This window comes from Bombina bombina, chromosome 4 (assembly GCF_027579735.1).
Source record: "Bombina bombina isolate aBomBom1 chromosome 4, aBomBom1.pri, whole genome shotgun sequence".
Taxonomy (NCBI): Eukaryota; Metazoa; Chordata; class Amphibia; order Anura; family Bombinatoridae; genus Bombina; species Bombina bombina.
Window position 1 is genome coordinate 447,584,079 of NC_069502.1, and position 23,890 is coordinate 447,607,968.

Here is a 23,890-nt window from a genome sequence, read left to right on the forward strand (position 1 = left end):
CGATTAAATGACAGTTGAAATAATGAACTGAAAAACAGTTATAGCATCACTCTTTAAAAACAACACAACTTGTTAGCAAAGGTTTGTTCCCATTAGTAAAGTAACACTAATTAAATTTTAAACATAAAAATCACAGAGCAACGTTTTAAAACACAGCCACTACATAAGTCTCACAGCTCTGCTGAGAGAATCTACCTCCCTTCAAGAAGTTTGAAGACCCCTGAGTTCTGTTAGAGATGAACCGGATCATGCAGAAAATACAAGAGTAACTGACTGGAAATTTTTGATGCGTAGCAAAGAGCGCCAAAAACGGCCCCTCCCCCTCACACACAGCAGTGAGAGAGAAACGAAATTGTCATAATCAAAACAAGCAAACTGCCAAGTGGAAAAATAATGCCCAAATATTTATTCACTCAGTACCTCAGAAATGCAAACGATTCTACATTCCAGCAAAAACGTTTAACATGAATTAAATACCTATTAAAAGGTTTAATGTACTTTTACAGAGTAATTCCGGTGAAATACCATCCCCAGAATACCGAAGTGTAGAGTATACATACATGTCATAACGGTATGGCAGGATTTTCTCATCAATTCCATTCAGAAAATAAAAACTGCTACATACCTCAATGCAGATTCAACTGCCCGCTGTCCCCTGATCTGAAGCTTTTACCTCCCTCAGATGGCCGAGAAACAGCAATATGATCTTAACTACTCCGGTTAAAATCATAAGAAAAACTCTGGTAGATTCTTCTTCAAACTCTGCCAGAGAAGTAATAACACGCTCCGGTGCTATTGTAAAATAACAAACTTTTGATTGAAGTTATAAAAACTAAGAATAATCACCATAGTCCTCTCACACCTCCTATCTAGTCTTTGGGTGCAAGAGAATGACTGGGGGTGACGTAGAGGGGAGGAGCTGTATGGCAGCTCTGCTGGGTGAATCCTCTTGCACTTCCTGTGGGGGAGCAGATAATATCCCAGAAGTAATGATGACCCGTGGACTGATCACACATAACAGAAGAAACTCTAAGCCATCTCCGTGGAGATGTTGCCTGTACAACGGCAAAGAGAATGACTGGGGTAGGCGGAGCCTAGGAGGGATCATGTGACCAGCTTTGCTGGGCTCTTTGCCATTTCCTGTTGGGGAAGAGAATATCCCACAAGTAAGGATGACGCCGTGGACCGGACACACCTATGTTGGAGAAAGGAGCCTTATATATAACAATAATGCACAGACACAGGAATCTGTGGAGATAGTTTGCGAGCTTGCTAGCCAACGCCTGTTCTCAGCGTACAGAGAGGAAGTGTAAGCTTTCTATGATAGGATTGTCCTGTCGGTCTAATGCTGAGGCTGAAGGCTGCAGAAAAGATGATTAGTGCTACTGTTGGTGAGTGAGCCTGATCGCCTCCTTCCCGGTCAAGCAATTTTCCGACTCGATATTGACCCTGTAAGTGTCCAGATCCTCTGAGGCGCCTTAGTGGTCGGGTATGTTCCGGGTATCGCCGGAGGCTGCAAATATGAGGGGATTCAGCTCCGGTTAGATCTGTGGAGTGAGCAGGAACCCAGGGCGGGAGTATGTCACGGGTCTCAACAGGCAGGTTAGAAGAGACCGCGTAGACATTGCTATGAGAGTAGTAAGGTTCAGTCTTTAGGGGCTCAGGTCTGCCCGTCTGGGGAGGTGACTCCATCTCCTGAACCTGCTGGCTTAAGAACGCTGAATCCAAGGCCCCATGAGAGACGCAGACAGGGGTAAAATAAGCCTGCACCTCTTCGGCAAGTATCTTTAAACATACCTTCAAATCCATATAAGTGCGTTCACTAGGAGTCATGTTTAGGCTGTGGGTATTGCCCCTCTAGTAGGTATTCGATAGAAGTCGATGTATCCGGTATTAGGATAGCTTGCTGCTATGTCGGGTCAACTGTGGGATTGATGGCCCCTAACTGGGGAGCTGTGAGTTTGTATGAAGTTGAACTACCGTTCTCTCACTATGCGCCAGTATGGCTGTTCAACAGGAGCATTGTTACGGCTTAATCCTTATGGAGCAAGGTGTTAACATATCTGCCGTACCGGATTACCAAGCACAAAAACTCAGTGTCACCACAAGTAGCATATAATCTCTCTAAAGATCTCTTTATGCGTCTTTTGCGAGAGTCCCCTCGCGGGGTTGTAAAATGGCTGCTTACATTGGCCCTAGCTAAGATTGTCAGGAAATCTCATGGCTTAGTGTCGTTCAGCATTGTCCCACAATCTTCAAACTTCACCATGGAGTGTAGCGCAGAGTTAGAGACCCTGTGATAATAAAATCAGCTGAGCTGGACAGCTTAAAATATATTTATTTGTGGTAGTGTAGCCGGAGCTATAGTGTTGTGCGGCCGTCCAGACTCAGAGCTAGCTCCGCCCCGCATATATATTTTTTAATCACCTTTCTATTTTTATGATGTTTTTTTCATACATGAAACATTTATATACTGTTTGAAAATATTTGGTTATATTTACTTGCACTATTGCAATATATTGTTTGTCTTAGATTGCTTTATATGTTTATATGAGTGACCACTTCATTTGCAAATTATAGGAGGCGCATCTGACATCATTTGTTTATTTAATCAGAACCATTAAGATCCTTGCTAGAGACCACTCAGATCACTAGACTCAACTGAGCACAAAAGCCTCTGAGGAGGCAAAAGTCCTGCTGACTCGAAGCGCTCCAAGGAAAACCTCTCCATGATCAATGGGAAGGGAGACAAGATAAGAAAGTCCAAAAGGACCACCAAAAAAGCCCCTAGCATAACTCAAAAAGAAAGGACTACAAGGCTGTAATAGGACAAAGTTGCGTAGAAAACAGAATTTATGCTTACCTGATAAATTACTTTCTCTTGTGATGTATCAAGTCCACGGATTCATCCTTTACTTGTGGGATATTCCCCTTCCCAACAGGAAGTGGCAAAGAGAGCACACAGCAGAGCTGTCCATATAGCTCCCCCTCTAGCTCCACCCCCCAGTCATTCGACCGAAGGTTAGGAAGAAAAAGGAGAAACCATAGGGTGCAGTGGTGACTGTAGTTTAAACAAAAAACCTACCTGACTTAATAGCCAGGGCGGGCCGTGGACTCGATACATCACAAGTGAAAGTAATTTATCAGGTAAGCATAAATTTTGTTTTCTCTTGTAAGATGTATCGAGTCCACGGATTCATCCTTTACTTGTGGGATACCAATACCAAAGCTTTAGGACACGGATGAAGGGAGGGAACAAGACAGGTACCTTAAACGGAAGGTACCACTGCTTGTAAAACCTTTCTCCCAAAAATAGCCCCCGAAAAAGCAAAAATGTAGAATTTATCAAATTTAGAAAAAGTATGCAGCGAAGACCAAGTCGCTGCCTTACAAATCTGTTCAACAGAAGCCTCCTTTTTAAAAGCCCATGTGGAAGCCACTGCTCTGGTAGAATGAGCAGCAATTGTTTCAGGAGGCTGCTGGCCAGCAGTCTCATAGGCCAAACTGATGATGCTTTTCAGCCAAAAGGAAAGAGGTAGCGGTCGCCTTCTGACCTCTCCTTTTATCAGAATAGATAACAAACAAAGAAGTTGTTTGTCTGAAATCTTTAGTTGCTTGTAAATAGAACTTCAAAGCACGAACCACATCAAGATTGTGTAACAGACGTTCCTTCTTCGAAGAAGGATTAGGACACAGAGAAGGAACAACAATTTCCTGGTTAATATTCTTATTAGACACAACCTTAGGAAGAAAACCGGGTTTGGTACGCGAAACTACCTTATCTGCATGGAACACCAGGTAAGGTGAATCACACTGTAAGGCAGATAACTCTGAAACTCTTCGAGCAGAAGAGATAGCTACCAAAAACAAAACTTTCCAAGATAAAAGCTTAATATCTATGGAATGTAAAGGTTCAAACGGAACCGCTTGCAGATCTGAAAGAAATAAATTCAGACTCCATGGCGGAGCCACAGGTCTATAAACAGGCTTGATTCTGACTAAAGCCTGACTAAACGCTTGAACGTCTGGTACCTCTGCCAGACGTTTGTGTAAAAGAATAGACAAAGCAGATATCTGTCATTTTAAGGAACTAGCTGATAATCCTTTCTCCAATCCTTCTTGGAGAAAAGACAAAATCCTGGGAATCCTAACCTTACTCCATGAGTAACCCTTGGATTCGCACCAAAAAAGATATTTTCGCCAAATCTTATGGTAGATTTTCCTGGTGACAGGCTTTCTAGCCTGAATCAGAGTATCAATAACCAACTCAGAGAAACCAAGCTTTGATAGAATTAGGCATTCAATCTCCAAGCAGTCAGAAGCAGAGAAATTAGATTTGGATGTTGGAAAGGACCTTGTATCAGAAGGTCCTGCCTCATTGGTAGTGTCCATGGTGGAACAGATGACATGTCCACTAGGTCTGCATACCAGGTCCTGCGTGGCCACGCAGGCGCTATTAGAATCACTGAAGCCCTCTCCTGCTTGATTCTGGCAACCAGACGAGGGAGGAGAGGAAACGGTGGAAAAACATAGGCCAGATTGAAGGACCAAGGCGCTGCTAGAGCATCTATCAGCACCGCCTGGGGATCCCGGGACCTGGACCCGTAAAGAGGAAGTTTGGTGTTCTGATGGGACGCCATCAGATCCAATTCTGGAGTGCCCCATAGCTGAGTCAGCTGGGCAAACACTTCCGGGTGGAGTTCCCACTGCCCCGGGTGAAAAGTCTGACGACTTAGAAAATCCGCCTCCCAGTTGTCTACTCCTGGGATATGAATTGCTGAGAGGTGGCAAGAGTGATCCTCCACCCACCTAATTATTTTGGTTACTTCCATCATTGCTAGGGAACTGCTTGTTCCCCCTTGATGATTGACGTAAGACAGTCGTGATGTTGTCCGACTGAAATCTGATGAATTTGGCCGCAGACAGCTGAGGCCATGCCTGAAGCGCGTTGAAAATTGCCCTCAGTTCCAGAATGTTTATCGGGAGAAGAGCCTCTTCCCGAGACCATAAGCCCTGAGCTTTCAGGGAGTCCCAGACTGCACCCCAGCCCAACAGACTGGCGTCGGTCGTTACGATGATCCACTCTGGTCTCCGGAAACACATTCCCTGAGCCAGGTGCTCCTGAGACAACCACCAGAGAAGAGAATCTCTGGTCCCCTGGTCCAACTGTATTTTAGGAGACAAATCTGCATAATCCCCATTCCACTGTTTGAGCATGCATAGTTGCAGTGGTCTGAGGTTTATCCGTGCAAAAGGGACTATGTCCATTGCCGCTACCATTAGACCGATTGTCTCCATGCACTGAGCTACAGATGGCCGAGGAATGGAATGAAGAGCTCGGCAAGTAGTTAAGAGTTTTAACTTTCTGACCTCTGTCAGAAATATTTTCATTTCTACCGAGTCTATTAGGGTTCCTAGGAAGGAAACTCTTGTGAGGGGGGAGAGAGAGAACTCTTTTTGATGTTCACCTTCCACTCGTGAGACCTCAGAAAGGCCAATATAATTTCCGTGTGAGACTTGGCTCTTTGGAAAGTCGACGCCTGAATTAAGATGTCGTCTAGATAAGGCGCCACTGCTATGCCCCGATGTCTTAGAACCGCCATGAGGGACCCTAGCACCTTTGTGAAAATTCTGGGAGCAGTGGCCAACCCGAAAGGAAGAGCCACAAACTGATAATGCTTGTCCAGAAAGGCGAACCTGAGAAACTGGTGATCTTTGTGGATAGGAAAGTGCAGATACGCATCCTTTAGATCCACGGTAGTCATATATTGACCCTCCTGGATCATTGGCAAGATTGTCCGAATGGTCTCCATCTTGAATGATGGGACTCTGAGGAATTTGTTTAGAATTTTGAGATCCAGGATTGGTCTGAAAGTTCCTTCTTTCTTGGGAACCACAAACAGGTTTGAGTAAAAACCCAGCCCTTGTTCCGCAATTGGAACTGGGTGAATTACTCCCATTGTATGTAGGTCTTCTACACAGCGTAAGAACGCCTCTTTCTTTGTCTGGTCTGTAGACAGACGAGAAATGTGGAACCTTCCCCTTGGAGGGGAGTCCTTGAATTCTAGAAGATATCCCTGGGATACAATCTCTAAAGCCCAGGGATCGTGTACGTCTCTTGCCCAGGCCTGAGCGAAGAGAGATAGTTCAAGAGTTTGGATTTTGACGACACATCGGCCGACCAGGACTTTAGCCATAGCGCCTTGCGCGCTAAAATGGCGAAACCTGAATTCTTTGCCGCTAATTTAGCTAGTTGGAAAGCGGCATCTGTGATAAAAGAATTAGCCAGCTTAAGAGCCTTAATTCTGTCCATAATGTCCTCATATGAGGTCTCCGTCTGGACCACATCTTCCAGCGCCTCGAACAAGAAAGCCGCTGCAGCAGTTACAGGAACAATGCACACAATAGGCTGGAGAAGAAAACCTTGTTGAACAAAAATTTTCTTAAGTAAACCCTCTAACTTTTTATCCATAGGGTCTTTAAAAGCACAACTGTCTTCAATTGGTATGGTTGTGCGTTTAGCAAGTGAAAAAATAGCCCCCTCCACCTTAGGGACCGTCTGCCACGAGTCCCGCATGGGGTCAGATACGGGGAACATTTTCTTAAAAACAGGAGGGGGAACAAAAGGAATACCTGGTCTATCCTACTCCCTAGTAACTATATCCGCAATCCTCTTAGGGACCGGGAACACATCAGTGTAAACAGGAACTTCTAGGTACTTGTCCATTTTACACAATTAACTAATACCTCCCTGAGCAATAAGCGGAGGTGTTCTAGTTTAAATTTAAAAGCCAATGTATCTGAATCTGTCTGAGGAGCAACCTTTCCTGAATCGGAAATTTCTCCCTCGGACAGCACATCCCTCGCCCCCACTTCATAGCGTTGTGAGGGTATATCGGGTGAGGGTATATCGGATACGGCTACTAAAGCGTCAGAATGCTCAGAATCTGTTCTTAAAACAGAGCTATCACGCTTTGCAAGTAACACGGGCAGTTTAGCTAAAAATACTGAGAGGGTATTATTCATAACTGCCGCCAAAGAGTTAGACGCACTAGAGGTGCTAGGCGTCGCTTGAGCGGGCGTAACTCGTTGTGACACTTGGGGAGAGGTTAACGGGCTAACCTCATTACCTTCTGTCTGAGAATCATCTTGGGCCACATTTTTAAGTGCAACAATATGTTCTTTAAAGTGTATAGACATATCAGTACAAGTGGGACACATTCTGAGAGGGGGTTCCACTATGGCTTCTAAACACATTGAACAAGGATTTTCCTTGGTATCAGACATGTTTAACAGACTAGCAGTAAGACAAACAGGCTTGGAAATCTCTTTAACCAAGTAAAAACACACTTTGAAAAAAACGTTACTGTGCCTTTAAGAGATAAAAAAGGCACACAATTTTGCAAAATAGTGAAAAATGCAGAAAACTTTTCGAAATTTTTACAGTATGTACCTAAAGCATTAGTAAGATTGCACCACTAGCAATAAAAACGATTAACCCCTTAATGCCCAAACCGGATCGTCAGTAAGCCAGAAAACCGGTTAAAAAAAGTTCAGCACCTTGCCACAGCTCTGCTGTGGCCCTACCTGCCCTTAGGAACTAGATTTGTGGGGAAAAAGCTTCTTATAGGCCCTCAAACTGCAGCAGGACCCTCCATGTGAAACAGCCTGAACTTCTAGTGAAATATAACTTTGCATCTGAGGCGCGAAATTAGGCCCCTCCCACCTTACTCCGGTGCTGTGAGGCCTAAAGAAACACTCCTAAGTGTTTTAATAATAGCCATGTGGGTAACAACCCCTGAAAGAAACCCAAAGGAACCTTCAAAGAGTCTCAAAAAACAATATTTTTCAATAAAAACCGTTTGCCCTGAAGTAGTGTCAACCAGCATAAATTAGCCCTGTTATGTAAGCTTGCAATTCCTTACTCAGTCTCTGAACCCAGCTTACCCTTCCCTCATGGGGATATTATCAGTCTTTTCTAGCATTATCACAGTCTTGTCTAGAAATAAATGACTGAACATACCTTATTGCAGCCTAACCTGCAAACCGTTCCCCCCAACTGACGTTTTCTTGCACTCCTCAGTCCTTTGTGGGAACAGCAGTGGATTTTAGTTACAACATGCTAAAATCATCTTCCTCCCTGCAGAACTCTTCATCTCCTTTCTGCTAGAGAGTAAATAGTACACACCGGTACCATTTAAAATAACAAACTTTTGCTTGTAGAAAATAAAAACTACATTTCTAACACCACATTCACTTTACCCTTCTGATTGCTTAGAGCCGGCAAAGAGAATGACTGGGGGGTGGAGCTAGAGGGGGAGCTATATGGACAGCTCTGCTGTGTGCTCTCTTTGCCACTTCCTGTTGGGAAGGAGAATATCCCACAAGTAAAGGATGAATCCGTGGACTTGATACATCTTACAAGAGAAAAATATTTTGTGAAAACAGAACAGAAGTAATCATTGCGACAGTCTGCAATCTGCTTATCTCCTATTATTCTACCATCAACTGATTTTAATTTTACTACTCCTACCTTATTTTTTCTTCTTTCACCGATATATCTAAAGAGTGTTTTGTCCCCATGTTTTACTGACTGTGCTGTCTTCTCTTCTGCATGAGCTTTAACCTCCCTAATTAACTGCTTAGTCTTTTTTTGTTGGAGTCTCCAGATTTTCATATCATTGGCTTGTGTGTCTGTAATTTTTATAATCTTATTTTATCTTTACAGCATGTGCTGCTACTTTGGAAAACCAAATTGGTTTTCCCTTTCTTTTATTTTTACAGACATGTATAATACAGTGTGAGGTTGCATCTAAAATGGCACCTTTCACAAATTCCCACTGTTCTTGAACCCCTGTAATAAGAGTTTTCGCTTTGAATAGTTTTTTAGGTATTCTCCCATTAATGAAAAATCTGCCTTCCTAAAGTCTAAAACTTTTGTTTTAGTCTGGGTGGACAGTTCCTGTACATGAATACTAAACCAAACAGATTGATGATCACTGGATCCTAAGTTCACACCTACAGACACATCTGAAACTGTATCACTGTTTTTAAGTATTAGATCTAATATAGCTTCCTTACGAGTTGGTTCCTTAACTAATTGCTCAAGTGATTCCCCTAGCAGAGATTCAAGAATATACCTGCTTCTAGCTGATCTAGCAGAAGGAATCTTCCAGTCTATATCTGGCAAATTAAAGTCCCCCAGTACTATAACCTTACCCTTCATGGTCATTTTGGTTATTTCTTCTAATAACAGATTGTCCAGTTTTTCATCCTGCAATGGAGGCCTATATACAACCCCTATTCTAAACCCATTTTTATCTCCAATTTCCAAAGTATCCCAAATACTTTCCACCTCATCATTTGTTCCTACAATTTCAGTAACCTTTATATTTTCATTTACATACAGAGCAACTCCACCTTTCTTTCCTACTCTGTTCTTTTTAAATAACCTGTATCCAGGTATGACTATGTCCCAGTCATGCAAATCATTGTACCATGTTTCTGTTATAGCTACTAAATACAAGTTGTCCCTAGTCATTATTGAAATGAGTTCAGGTAATTTATTTCCTAAGCTGTGAGCATTTGTGCTCATGACACGAAGAATTTTTCTACTAGAATTTCTAGAATTGTTACTTGGACTAACAGTTTTGGCATGTTGTGGGGAGCAGGTGGATACATTAATGCTACCCACTATATTAGTTTAAATTATTTCTAATAAAGCATTTGAACTCCTCTCCCAGATACTCTATTCCTTTAACATCCAAATGCAAGCCACCTCTCCTAAATAACCTAGTATCTTTCCAAACAGAGCTATAATGGCCAATAAAACCAAATCCTCGTTCCATGCTCTACTTATCTAGCCAAGAATTACAAAAAAATAGAAACAAGCTTAACAGTAATCTTTTTACAGAGGATGAGGTTTTGTTAGCATTATCAAAGATAAATGTTAAAAAGGCAATGGGTCCTGATAATATTCAGCCAAGGGTTTTAAAAGAACTTCGATCAGTGCTAACTGTCCCATTAACTGATCTGTTTAATCAGTCACTATTAACAGGAGCTGTCCCAGATGATTGGAGAATAGCAAATGTAATACCTCTTCATTGAAAGGACAGTAGAGAAGAGTCTGGTAACTACAGGTCAGTTAGTTTAAAGGGACAGTATACCATACAATTGTTATTGTTTTAAAAGATAGATAATCCCTTTATTACCCATTCCCCAGTTTTGTTCAACCAACATTATATTAATATACTTTTTACCTCTGTGATTACCTTATATCTAGGAACCTTCTTCCAGCCCCTTGATCACATGACTGTCGCTGTTTATTATCTTTTGTCTTAAATTTAGCATTGTTTTGTGCTAAATCTTAAATAACCCCCTGTGCCTGAACACAGTGTTATCTATATGGCCCATGTGTACTTTCTGTCTCTTTGTGTTGAAAAGATTTAAAAAGCATGTGATAAGAGGCAGCCCTCAAAGGCTTAGAAATTAGCATATGAGCCTACCTATGTTTAGTTTAAACTAAGAAAACCCAAGAGAAAAAAGCAAATTTGATGATAAAAGTAAATTGGAAAGTTGATTAAAATTCCTATCTGAAAAATGAAAGTTTAATTTATACTAGACTGACCCTTTAACTTCAGTAGTAGGGAAATTAATGGAAAGCGTCTTAAAAGAAAGAATTAGGACTTACATAAAAACAAACAATTTAGAGGACCAAAATCAGCATGGTTTTACTTCAGGGAAATCATGTCAGACTAATTTAATTGACTTCTTTGATTATGTAACAAAAGTATTAGACAAGGGTGGAGCAGTTGATGTAGCATATCTAGATTTTAGCAAAGCATTTGACACCGTACCACACAAACTAATTCACTAACTGTATCTCCTTGGTCCTTGGTTAGATTAAAAAAATTGTGAACTGGGTGGAATGCTGGCTTAAAGACAGAAAACAAAGTGTCTTAGTAAATGGAGTTCATTCAGCAGAGGGGGCTGTTACTAGTGGTGTTCCTCAGGGGTCAGTTCTGGGGCCTGTTTTGTTTAACATATTTATCTGTGATATCAGAAAAGGGCTACAGGGGAAAGTATGTCTGTTTGCAGATGAAACAAACATTTTTAACAGAGTGGATGTTCCAGGGGGGGTAGACAAAATGAGAAGTGATATGGAACAATTGGAGGATTGGACAAACGACTGGGATCTAAAGTTTAACACAGCAAAGTGTTTTTTTTTTTCTTACGAGTGACAACAACAGGAGTATCGGAGTCATCTAAAGTAGCTAAAACCTCCTTTAACAATACACAAAGGTGTTCAAGCTTAAATCTTAAGGATACCACCTCAGTCACAGAAGGAATTATACTGTCCGAATCTGAGATTTCACCCTCAGAAAGTCCTGATGTATCTTCCTCATCAGACTTTTGAGAAAGGGCAACTTGGGAAGCAGAACTGAGGACAGGCACCTTACTTTCTGAATTTCTAGATTTCCTCTTTCATTTTCCCTGTAATCTGGGAATGGCAGCTAATGCTGCAGATACCACTAAGAAACCTGGGCAGCAATTTCTGCTTTTAAATAAACTCCACTACGAGTTATAGAGAAACTTCAGGGCACTGCATGTGATGCCATTGAGGCTTGGGACGTAAGCAGGAGAAAGCGGAGGTATTGTTTTAACAGCATCATCCGGAGAGACATTAGGCTCAAAAATTGTACCTTTATTTTGCAAGGTTTTCTTGACACATGAAGAACCATATAATAAGCATGAATTCATGAGAGCAGGCTCTTGCTCCATATCAAACATGTTGAGAAACAGTAAATAAACTTGTACAGATAAGTTCCAAAGATTTTAATATTCAATTAAAAAAAGCCAAGGAAACAATACACTTTAAATTTTATCCCAAATTAGGATCGATCCCCAGCTAAAATTATGTGAGAAAAGTTAAACAAAAAACATTTAATAAACAAATGGTAGCAAGAGAATGAAACAAATTAGCCAATAGCAGTAAATTAGAAAGTTGTTTAAAGTTGTATTCTCTATCTGAATCGTGAAAGAACAATTTTGGGTTTCATGTCCCTTTAATTTCCCTTTGAAAGACAGAGGTGTCAGTTCATAAATGGTTACCCATACAACAGGGATGTTAATTAGAATAAAGAAAATAAAAAAAACAAATTATGATGGCTTCACCTGAGAAATTTAGAAGTGATGCTGTCTGCAAGTTCATCAAACTTGAGCCTTGGCGCACATATAAAAGGTTTTAATGGTTTCAGAAAAAAAGAGAAATGCTATATTGGGATAGATATTTAGGTAGATTCATGAGAAATATGGAAATAATGTGTGAGTGCCACCACTATGGATAACCTTAATCTGAGCAATATACACAAAGCTTTATTAAATCTAGGCTACTGGTTCCTTTATTAGCAGAGCTATTGCAATGTTATGCTTAAAAGTATAACTCAACCCAGTTGTCCACCTGTCACTTCCCCATCTAAGACACACCCTCGCTCACAGTTCTTCTACACTTAACAGATTACTAGTGTTTCCTTTTGATAGGGCTGAGGGTGTGTATTTCATCCTGACAAAACCCTCACACAGCTTTATATGGATTAGTGATGGTATATGAAAGAACATTTATGTAAAGGTCTTTCTTCAAATTTGCAGTTATGTCAGCCTAAATATAGCATATAACTCAATTTCAAATGATATTCCTCTTCACAAAAAGTTCCAATCAGTTTAGAACCAAAAAGCATGCCTTTTCTCTGACATATTAAACACTTAATGAAACAATGCAGTAAGAAACATTACATCTGTTTTCAGCAAAATCCGAAGGGACACTTCAGACTTTTCTCATTTGCTTCCAGCAAAGGCTAGTATGTCTGTTTTATCTTACAGGCCAAGCAATAGCTGCTGGATATTTCAACACAAAGTTTATAAACGATTACAGGACTATGTTAAATTTAAGATGCTCAAGTTGGTTTCTCAAAAAAGTGACTAAGTGTAGGAACGAGCTGTGCTGCCCTGTTTGTACAAGGTAATCAGTTCATTTTATTTCTGGACAAAGAGTGCAAATGAAATACTGACAAAAAAAGAATGAGACAGCAAAGCTGTCATTTTAGTTCAAATCTGAAGAAATTAAGAAATCTCTACAGGCCAAGCACATGAGGTTCAGTCACAAGTCAGAAGCCATATGAAAAATATAGACCAGCCAATATGCCTAGATTTTGGCTTGGCATTTGCAAGGAAGATTTACAAACATACATATCCTGCTCCCAATATAAAACCCCTATGGATGTTAAGATTCAACTTACCGGTGATGGTAGGAAGGCTTCATGGAATTTCTTGGGATTGATCCTTAGGGAACCCTAGAGAACAAGTACAAATCAGTATGAATTTAATTGTAAAAAAAAAAAAACATTGTGTGCTGCCCAGGGGTACAAGTCAATATTTGATACTTAGCACTGTTACCAATTAATATATATATACATATATATATACATATATATATACATATATATATACATATATATATACATATATACATACATACATATACATATATACATACATACATATATATATATATATACATATATATATATATATATATATATATATATATATATATATATATATATATATATATATATATATATATATATAGTGCTTTTAGATGCAGTATACTAGAATTTGGAACAAATGCATCAATTTCATGTCCAGGAACAGAAATGGTAGTGGTCATACTTGCAACAGGTCATCGTAAAAACAACATAAGGAAAATAAAAATAAAAATATATATCTTAATGGGCAGTTGATAAAAAAAAGTATGTACTTTTATCAATAAATTATGGCAATCATTCAGGAACAGCTTTTCCCATCAGGATATAAAAGCTATATTCCTAAAGAAGTTATTGTATCTCGTATTAATCCCATGTTTCTATTCAATCCATCTGTAGGAAGGTTCAATATTTCCAAAGCTTCAAACAAGTTAACCCAAGATTTGACAGACCACATGCATACAGCTGCTTGTCTGACCTTCCTTGGTTTCGCCTTCCAGCAGATTTGTGGGCTCACTGCCATTAAAATCATGTAGGAACATAGAATCTGTCCAAATACTCTCAAGACACAGGGGGAAAAAAAACGTAGTGGATACAGTGCCTTCATTTTGATAATCCATACTATAATGCACTTTATAATCACTTATAATAGTATGACTTGACAAAAATATATCTACCTATATCTAGCTCCATCCTGCAGGGTTGATGTCATGTACAGTAGCCCTGTGTATGTTGGCTTATTTGTCCAGTGACTTTATGCTACACAACAATTTCATATTTGTTTCTTATTGACGATACATGCAAATGCCTGTTATCCAATTAAAGGGACATTCCAGTCAAAATATAAATGCACATAGATTTATTACAACTTTGACTAGAAACATGTTTGCAATATACACATATACACGTAAGATCATCACTGGGGCTTGTATCATGTCAGCAATTAACAAATTGAGTCATTACCAGATGGTACAAGCACCTTAGCCTCTCTGAGCAAGTGCTGTGTTTAAAATGCTGGTGCATGGTGCATACTTAAATATACTTTTGAAATGGCTATATCTTTTATTAGAAGCATTTTTGCTAATGCATGATTACAAAATTGCTTCTGTTCAACACCGAAATGCACACATGTAGTTTCCAATTTTGGCTGGAATATCCCTTTAAGCTAACAAAAGTTAAGAAAATAAGACACTTCAGTTTACTTCCATTAATAAGTGCAGTCTTTTTATGTGAACACTTTCCCAGGCATAAGCTACTACTGAGCATGTGCATAATTTGCTATGTATCCTATACAAGTCTGTTATTGGCTGATGGCTGTCATGATACAAGGGCTGGCAAATACATTTTGAAATAGGTCAGAAAAAAACAAACAAAAAACAAACATAATTTATGCTTACCAGGTAAATTCCTTTCCTTTCTGGCAGGGAGAGTCCACGACTTCATTCCTTGCTGTTGGGAAAACTATACCCAAGCTCCAAAGGACACTGAATGAATGAACGGGAGGGAACAGGCAGGACCTATTCTGAGGGCACCACAGCCTGCAAAACTTTTCCCCTGAAAGCTGCTTCAGCCGAAAAAATGTGTAAGGAAGACCAGGTAGCCAAATAACAAATCTGATCAATTGAGGCTTTGTTCTGTAAAGCCCAAGAGGAAGCCACTGCTCTAGTGGAATGAGCCGTTATCCTCTCAGGAGGCTGTTGTCCCGCTGTCTCATAAGCTAAGCAGATGACGCTCCTCAAACAGAAGGATAGAGAAGTCGTAGTAGCCTTCTGCCCCTTACGCTTCCCCGTATAGATGACACAGAGGAAGATTGTCTAAATTCCTTAGTAGCTTGAAGAAAGAACTTTAAGGCACGAGCCACATCTAGATTGTGAAGCAAATGTTCCTTCGCTGAAGGAGGATTAGGACACAAGGAAGGAACAACAATTTCTTCATTAATGTTACAATTCAACACCACCTTAGGGAGTAACCCTAGTTTAGTGCAGAAAACTGCCTTATCAGCAAGAAAAACCAGATAAGGGGGATCACATTGCAAAGCAGAAATCTCAGAAACTCTGTGTGCAGAGGCAATAGCCAACAAAAAAACCTTCCAAGATAATTTAATATCAACAGTATGCATAGGCTCAAAAACGGAGCCTGCTGCAAAACACTAAGAACAAAATTGAGGCTCCAAGGCAGAGCCCCAGATCTGAACACGGGTCTGATCCTAGCCAAAGAGCCTTAACAAAGGACTGCACATCCGGAAGCTCAGCCAATCTCAGCTCAGACTTGGAAGATGACTGCTGTTGTTGTGACTTGTCAGCACGAAAGGAACGAAAATTAGACAGTTGCTGTCCCTTAGGCCTATTCTTCTTATCTTGCGGTAGGAAGGCACCTTTCCCTCCGGTAACCGTAAAGATAATGGAGTCCAGCCCTGGATTGAATAAAATCTTCCCCTTGAAGGGAAGAGAAAGGAGTCTGGATTTATAAGTCATATACGCACACCAAGACTTCAACAAGAGTGCCCGGCGGGCTAGAATCGCAAAGCCAGCGGCCTTTGCATTTATGCAAATCTGCATATTCATGTCACAGATGAAGGAGTTAGCAATTCTCAGTGCCTTAATTCTCTTCACCTCAATGAGCTCAGACAGAGTTTCGCACCAGTAGGTAGCTGCTCCAGCAACCGCAACTACAGCTGCCGCCGGTTAAAATAAAAACCATGTATGTTGAAACATCTTCCTTAGAAAAGTTTCAATTTTTTTTATCCATAGGCTCTCTAAAAGAAAAACTATCCTCCAGAGAGATTGTGGTATGCTTAGCCAGTGTAGAGAGATAGCGCCATCCACCTTAGGGATGGAGCCCCACAAACCTAACTGAGAGTCAATGAATATTTTTTTTTAAAGTAGGCGAGGGGGAAAAAGAAGTTCCTACTCTTTCCCATTTGTTACTTATGTTCGCCATCTCAACTGGTACAGGAGAAGTCAGAGGGACCTTCCTATCTTCGTAAACTTTGTCTAATTTAAGGATCTTAGACTCCTCCTTTAATAAAAAACACAGATTCTCAATTTTAAATCTAAAAGAGGGTTCCTCCACTGAAGGAGGTTTAGAAACTGAAGACTACGACTCAGAAAGCTCACCCTTTGAAGCTACAGAGGTTAAGTCATCCTTGGATAGCTGGGATATAGTAGCTAAATCTGACATATTTAGATGACTCTAGGTCAGGAGAACTATGTTTAACCTTTCTCTCGCGTTTGTTAGAGCAAGGTAAGGCACTCAGGGTCGCAGACACAGCCAATTGTAACTGTGTGGTAAAAAGCCCCCTCCAGATGGAGGATTAGTTGAGCGGTGGGGAACTGCATGTGGAGCGGGTAATGTAGAAAGGGAAGTAATTTCTCGGGACCCAGATTCCTAAGAAGTAGACGGCTCAGAAGGGCTAATAGCGCTATGAGTATTAGCAGGCTGGTCTCCCTTCTTAGACTTTAGAACAGTGTTTAGGCAAATGGAAAAAAATTGAGCAGGCTGACAAACCACAGCCTCCTCACAATATAAACAGAAATTATTAATCAGTACAGAAGGAGCGGAAACTTCTAATGTAGTATCAGAGTCCTCCATAGCTTTGTATATACCCACAGAAGGACAATCAAAAAAACTCTTATTTAAAAAAAACAGCACCTTAATACTCCCAATGGCTGGGGCACTCACCACCTCCTAGACCCAGACAGCTAACAGTGAAAACGCTCTCCTGAGGAGTGATGTCTGCAGCAGGATCTTAAGAAATGAAAACAAAAATTATGCTTACCTGATAATTTCATTTCCATCTGTGGGAGGAGAGTCCACTGCTTCATTCATTACATGTGAGAATTAAGAACCTGGCCACCAGGAGGAGGCAAGGACACCCCAGCCAAAGGCTTAAATACCTCCCCCACTCCCCTCATCCCCCAGTCATTCTGCCAAAAGAACAAGGATCCGTAGGAGAAATATCAGGGTATAAATGGGGCCAAAAGAATAATATTAAATTTAGGTCCGCCCCCAGTGAAACGGGCGGGAGCAGTGGACTCTCCTCCCACAGATATAAATTATGCTTACCTGATAATTTAATTTCTATCTGTGGGAGGAGAGTCCACTGCTCCCGCCCGTTTCACTGGGGCGGACCTAAATTTAATATTATTCTTCTGGCACCAATTATACCCTGATATTTCTCCTACGGATCCTTGTTCTTTTGGCAGAATGACTGGGGGATGAGGGGAGTGGGGGAGGTATTTAAGCCTTTGGCTGGGGTGTCTTTGCCTCCTCCTGGTTGCCAGGTTCTTAATTCTCACATGTAATGAATGAAGCAGTGGACTCTCCTCCCACAGATAGAAATGAAATTATCAGGTAAGCATAATTTATGTTTTCCATCTTAATGGGAGGAGAGTCCACTGCTTCATTCATTACATGTGGGAAAAATATACCCAAGCTCTAGAGTACACTGAATGAAGAAAACGAGAGGGTAAAAGGAGGTGGACCCTATACTGAGGTCACCACAGCCTGCAGAACCTTTCCCAAAAACTGCTTCCGCCGAAGTAAAAAACATAATTTATGTAAGAACTTACCTAATAAATTAAATTCTTTCATATTGGCAAGAGTCCATGAGCTAGTGACATATGGGATATACATTCCTACCAGGAGGGCCAAGTTTCCCAAACCTCAAAATGCCTATAAATACACCCACCACCACACCCACAATTCAGTTTAACGAATAGCCAAGAAGTGGGGTGATAAGAAAGGAGCGAAAGCATCAACAAGGAATTGGAATAATTGTGCTTTTTACAAAAAAATCATAACCACCACAAAAAAAACATAATTTATGCTTACCTGATAAATTCCTTTCTTCTGTTGTGTGATCAGTCCACGGGTCATCATTACTTCTGGGATATAACTCCTCCCCAACAGGAAATGCAAGAGGATTCACCCAGCAGAGCTGCATATAGCTCCTCCCCTCTACGTCAGTCCCAGTCATTCGACCAAGAATCAACGAGAAAGGAGTAACCAAGGGTGAAGTGGTGACTGGAGTATAATTTAAAAGATATTTACCTGCCTTAAAAACAGGGCGGGCCGTGGACTGATCACACAACAGAAGAAAGGAAATTATCAGGTAAGCATAAATTATGTTTTCTTCTGTTATGTGTGATCAGTCCACGGGTCATCATTACTTCTGGGATACCAATACCAAAGCAAAAGTACACGGATGACGGGAGGGATAGGCAGGCTCATTATACAGAAGGAACCACTGCCTGAAGAACCTTTCTCCCAAAAATAGCCTCCGAAGAAGCAAAAGTGTCAAATTTGTAAAATTTGGAAAAAGTATGAAGCGAAGACCAAGTTGCAGCCTTGCAAATCTGTTCAACAGAGGCCTCATTCTTAAAGGCCCAAGTGGAAGCCACAGCTCTAGTGGAGTGAGCTGTAATTCTTTCAGGAGGCTGCTGTCCAGCAGTCTCATAGGCTAAACGTATTATGCTACGAAGCCAAAAAGAGAGAGAGGTAGCAGAAGCTTTTTGACCTCTCCTCTGTCCAGAATAAACGACAAACAGGGAAGAAGTTTGGCGAAAATCTTTAGTTGCCTGCAAGTAGAACTTGAGGGCACGAACTACATCCAGATTGTGTAGAAGACGTTCCTTCTTTGAAGAAGGATTTGGACACAAGGATGGAACAACAATCTCTTGATTGATATTCCTGTTAGTGACTACCTTAGGTAAGAACCCAGGTTTAGTACGCAGAACTACCTTGTCTGAGTGAAAAATCAGATAAGGAGAATCACAATGTAATGCTGATAACTCAGAGACTCTTCGAGCCGAGGAAATAGCCATTAAAAAGAGAACTTTCCAAGATAACAATTTTATATCAATGGAATGAAGGGGTTCAAACGGAACACCCTGTAAAACGTTAAGAACTAAGTTTAAACTCCATGGCGGAGCAACAGCTTTAAACACAGGCTTGATCCTAGCTAAAGCCTGACAAAAAGCCTGGACGTCTGGATTTTCTGACAGACGCCTGTGTAACAAGATGGACAGAGCTGAAATCTGTCCCTTTAATGAACTAGCTGATAAACCCTTTTCTAAACCTTCTTGTAGAAAGGACAATATTCTAGGGATCCTAACCTTACTCCAGGAGTAACTTTTGGATTCGCACCAGTATAGGTATTTACGCCATATTTTATGGTAAATCTTTCTGGTAACAGGCTTCCTAGCCTGTATCAGGGTATCAATAACCGACTCAGAAAAACCACGTTTTGATAAAATCAAGCGTTCAATTTCCAAGCAGTCAGTTTCAGAGAAGTTAGATTTTGATGTTTGAATGGACCCTGTATCAGAAGGTCCTGTCTTAGAGGTAGAGACCAAGGCGGACAGGATGACATGTCCACTAGATCTGCATACCAAGTCCTGCGTGGCCATGCAGGCGCTATTAGAATCACTGATGCTCTCTCCTGTTTGATTTTGGCAATCAATCGAGGAAGCAGCGGGAAGGGTGGGAACACATAAGCTATCCCGAAGTTCCAAGGTGCTGTCAAAGCATCTATCAGAACCGCTCCCGGATCCCTGGATCTGGACCCGTAGCGAGGAAGTTTGGCGTTCTGGCGAGACGCCATGAGATCTATCTCTGGTTTGCCCCAACGTCGAAGTATTTGGGCAAAGACCTCCGGATGAAGTTCCCACTCTCCCGGATGAAAAGTCTGGCGACTCAAGAAATCCGCCTCCCAGTTCTCCACTCCCGGGATGTGGATTGCTGACAGGTGGCAAGAGTGAGACTCTGCCCAGCGAATTATCTTTGATACTTCCATCATTGCTAGGGAGCTTCTTGTCCCTCCCTGATGGTTGATGTAAGCTACAGTCGTGATATTGTCCGACTGAAACCTGATGAACCCCCGAGTTGTTAATTGGGGCCAAGCCAGAAGGGCATTGAGAACTGCTCTCAATTCCAGAATGTTTATTGGAAGGAGACTCTCCTCCTGATTCCATAATCCCTGAGCCTTCAGAGAATTCCAGACAGCGCCCCAACCTAGTAGGCTGGCGTCTGTTGTTACAATTGTCCAGTCTGGCCTGCTGAATGGCATCCCCCTGGACAGGTGTGGCCGATAAAGCCACCATAGAAGAGAATTTCTGGTCTCTTGATTCAGATTCAGAGTAGGGGACAAATCTGAGTAATCCCCATTCCACTGACTTAGCATGCACAATTGCAGCGGTCTGAGGTGTAGGCGTGCAAAAGGTACTATGTCCATTGCCGCTACCATTAAGCCGATCACCTCCATGCATTGAGCTACTGACGGGTGTTGAATGGAATGAAGGACACGGCATGCATCTTGAAGCTTTGTTAACCTGTCTTCTGTCAGGTAAATCTTCATTTCTACAGAATCTATAAGAGTCCCCAAGAATGGAACCCTTGTGAGAGGAAAAAGAGAACTCTTCTTTTCGTTCACTTTCCATCCATGCGACCTTAGAAATGCCAGAACTAACTCTGTATGAGACTTGGCAGTTTGAAAGCTTGAAGCTTGTATTAGAATGTCGTCTAGGTACGGAGCTACCGAAATCCCTCGCGGTCTTAGTACCGCCAGAAGGGCACCCAGAACCTTTGTGAAGATTCTTGGGGCCGTAGCCAATCCGAATGGAAGAGCTACAAACTGGTAGTGCCTGTCTAGGAAGGCAAACCGTAGGTACCGGTGATGATCTTTGTGAATCGGTATGTGAAGGTAAGCATCTTTTAAATCCACTGTGGTCATGTACTGACCCTTTTGGATCATGGGTAAGATTGTCCGAATAGTTTCCATTTTGAACGATGGAACTCTTAGGAATTTGTTTAGAATCTTTAAATCTAAGATTGGCCTGAAAGTTCCCTCTTTTTTGGGAACCACAAACAGGTTTGAGTAGAACCCTTGTCCTTGTTCCGACCGCGGAACCGGATGGATCACTCCCATTAATAACAGATCTTGTACACAGCGTAGAAACGCTTCTTTCTTTATCTGGTTTGTTGACAACCTTGACAGATGAAATCTCCCTCTTGGGGGAGATAATTTGAAGTCTAGAAGGTATCCCTGAGATATGATCTCTAGCGCCCAGGGATCCTGAACATCTCTTGCCCAGGCCTGGGCGAAGAGAGAAAGTCTGCCCCCCACTAGATCCGGTCCCGGATCGGGGGCTCTCGGTTCATGCTGTCTTTGGGGCAGCAGCAGGTTTCCTGGCCTGTTTGCCCTTGTTCCAGGACTGGTTAGGCTTCCAGCTTTGCCTGTAACGAGCAACAGCTCCTTCCTGTTTTGGTGCAGTGGAGGTTGATGCTGCTCCTGTTTTGAAATTCCGAAAGGGACGAAAATTAGACTGTCTAGCCTTAGCTTTGGCTTTGTCTTGAGGTAGGGCGTGGCCCTTACCTCCTGTAATGTCAGCGATAATTTCTTTCAAACCGGGCCCAATAAAGACTGCCCCTTGAAAGGTATATTAAGTAATTTGGACTTAGAAGTAACATCAGCTGACCAGGATTTTAGCCACAGTGCCCTACGTGCCTGTATGGCGAATCCTGAGTTCTTAGCCGTAAGTTTGGTTAAATGTACTACGGCCTCCGAAATGAATGAATTAGCTAGTTTAAGGACTCTAAGCCTGTCCATAATGTCGTCTAGCGTAGATGAACTAAGGTTCTCTTCCAGAGACTCAATCCAAAATGCTGCCGCAGCCGTAATCGGCGCGATACATGCAAGGGGTTGCAATATAAAACCTTGTTGAACAAACATTTTCTTAAGGTAACCCTCTAATTTTTTATCCATTGGATCTGAAAAAGCACAGCTATCCTCCACCGGGATAGTGGTACGCTTAGCTAAAGTAGAAACTGCTCCCTCCACCTTAGGGACCGTTTGCCATAAGTCCCGAGTGGTGGCGTCTATTGGAAACATCTTTCTAAATATTGGAGGGGGTGAGAACGGCACACCGGGTCTATCCCACTCCTTAGTAACAATTTCAGTTAATCTCTTAGGTATAGGAAAAACGTCAGTACTCGCCGGTACCGCAAAGTATTTATCCAACCTACACAGTTTCTCTGGTATTGCAACGGTGTTACAATCATTGAGAGCTGCTAAGACCTCCCCTAGTAATACACGGAGGTTCTCCAATTTAAATTTAAAATTTGAAATATCTGAATCCAATCTGTTTGGATCAGAACCGTCACCCACAGAATGAAGCTCTCCGTCCTCATGCTCTGCAAGCTGTGACGCAGTATCAGACATGGCCCTAGTATTGTCAGCGCACTCTGTTCTCACCCCAGAGTGATCACGCTTGCCTCTTAGTTCTGGTAATTTAGACAAAACTTCAGTCATAACAGTAGCCATATCATGTAATGTTATCTGTAATGGCCGCCCAGATGTACTAGGCGCCATAATATCACGCACCTCCCGGGCGGGAGATGCAGGTACTGCCGCGTGAGGCGAGTTAGTCGGCATAACTCTCCCCTCGCAGTTTGGTGAAATTTGTTCACATTGTACAGATTGACTTTTATTTAAAGTAGCATCAATACAGTTAGTACATAAATTTCTATTGGGCTCCACCTTGGCATTGGAACAAATGACACAGATATCTTCCTCTGAGTCAGACATGTTTAACACACTAGCAATAACTTGCAACCTGGTTATAATCTTTTTTAGCAAAAACGAACTGTGCCTCAAGGAGGTACTAAACGATTAAATGACAGTTGAGATAATGAACTGAAAAACAGTTATAGCATCAAACTTTAAAACAACACAACTTTTAGCAAAGGTTTGTTCCCATTAGTAAAATAACAATAATTAAATTTGACATAAAAATTACAGAGCAACGTTTTTATTCACAGTCAATATAAAATTCTCACAGCTCTGCTGAGAGAATATACCTCCCTCCAAAGAAGTTTGAAGACCCCTGAGATCTGTCAGAGATGAACCGGATCATGCAGGAAATATAAGAGTAGCTGACTGGAAATTTTTGATGCGTAGCAAAGAGCGCCAAAAACGGCCCCTCCCTCTCATACACAGCAGTGAAGAGAAACGAAACTGTCACAATTAAAAGCAAACAACTGCCAAGTGGAAAATAATGCCCAAATATTTATTCACTCAGTACCTCAGCAATGTAAACGATTCTACATTCCAGCAAAAACGTTTAACATGATAAATACTTATTAAAAGGATTAGTGACCTTTAACAGAGTAGTTCCGGTGAAATACCATCCCCAGAATACTGAAGTGTATACATACATGTCATTATAACGGTATGGCAGGATTTTCTCATCAATTCCATTCAGAAAATAAAAACTGCTACATACCTCAATGCAGATTCATCTGCCCGCTGTCCCCTGATCTGAAGCTTTTACCTCCCTCAGATGGCCGAG

At 41.5% G+C, this 23,890-nt stretch overlaps 1 protein-coding gene across 1 annotated transcript in view; it reads right to left on the bottom strand.

The window, feature by feature from the left end:
• DIS3L2 (DIS3 like 3'-5' exoribonuclease 2) overlaps window positions 1-23,890 on the bottom strand; it is a 1,626,200-nt gene that overhangs the window by 1,375,719 nt on the left and 226,591 nt on the right. Inside the window, exon 6 of the mRNA XM_053711913.1 lies at window positions 13,296-13,349. Within this exon, the coding sequence (XP_053567888.1) occupies window positions 13,296-13,349 (54 nt within the window). The remainder of the gene's footprint in view (window positions 1-13,295; window positions 13,350-23,890) is intronic.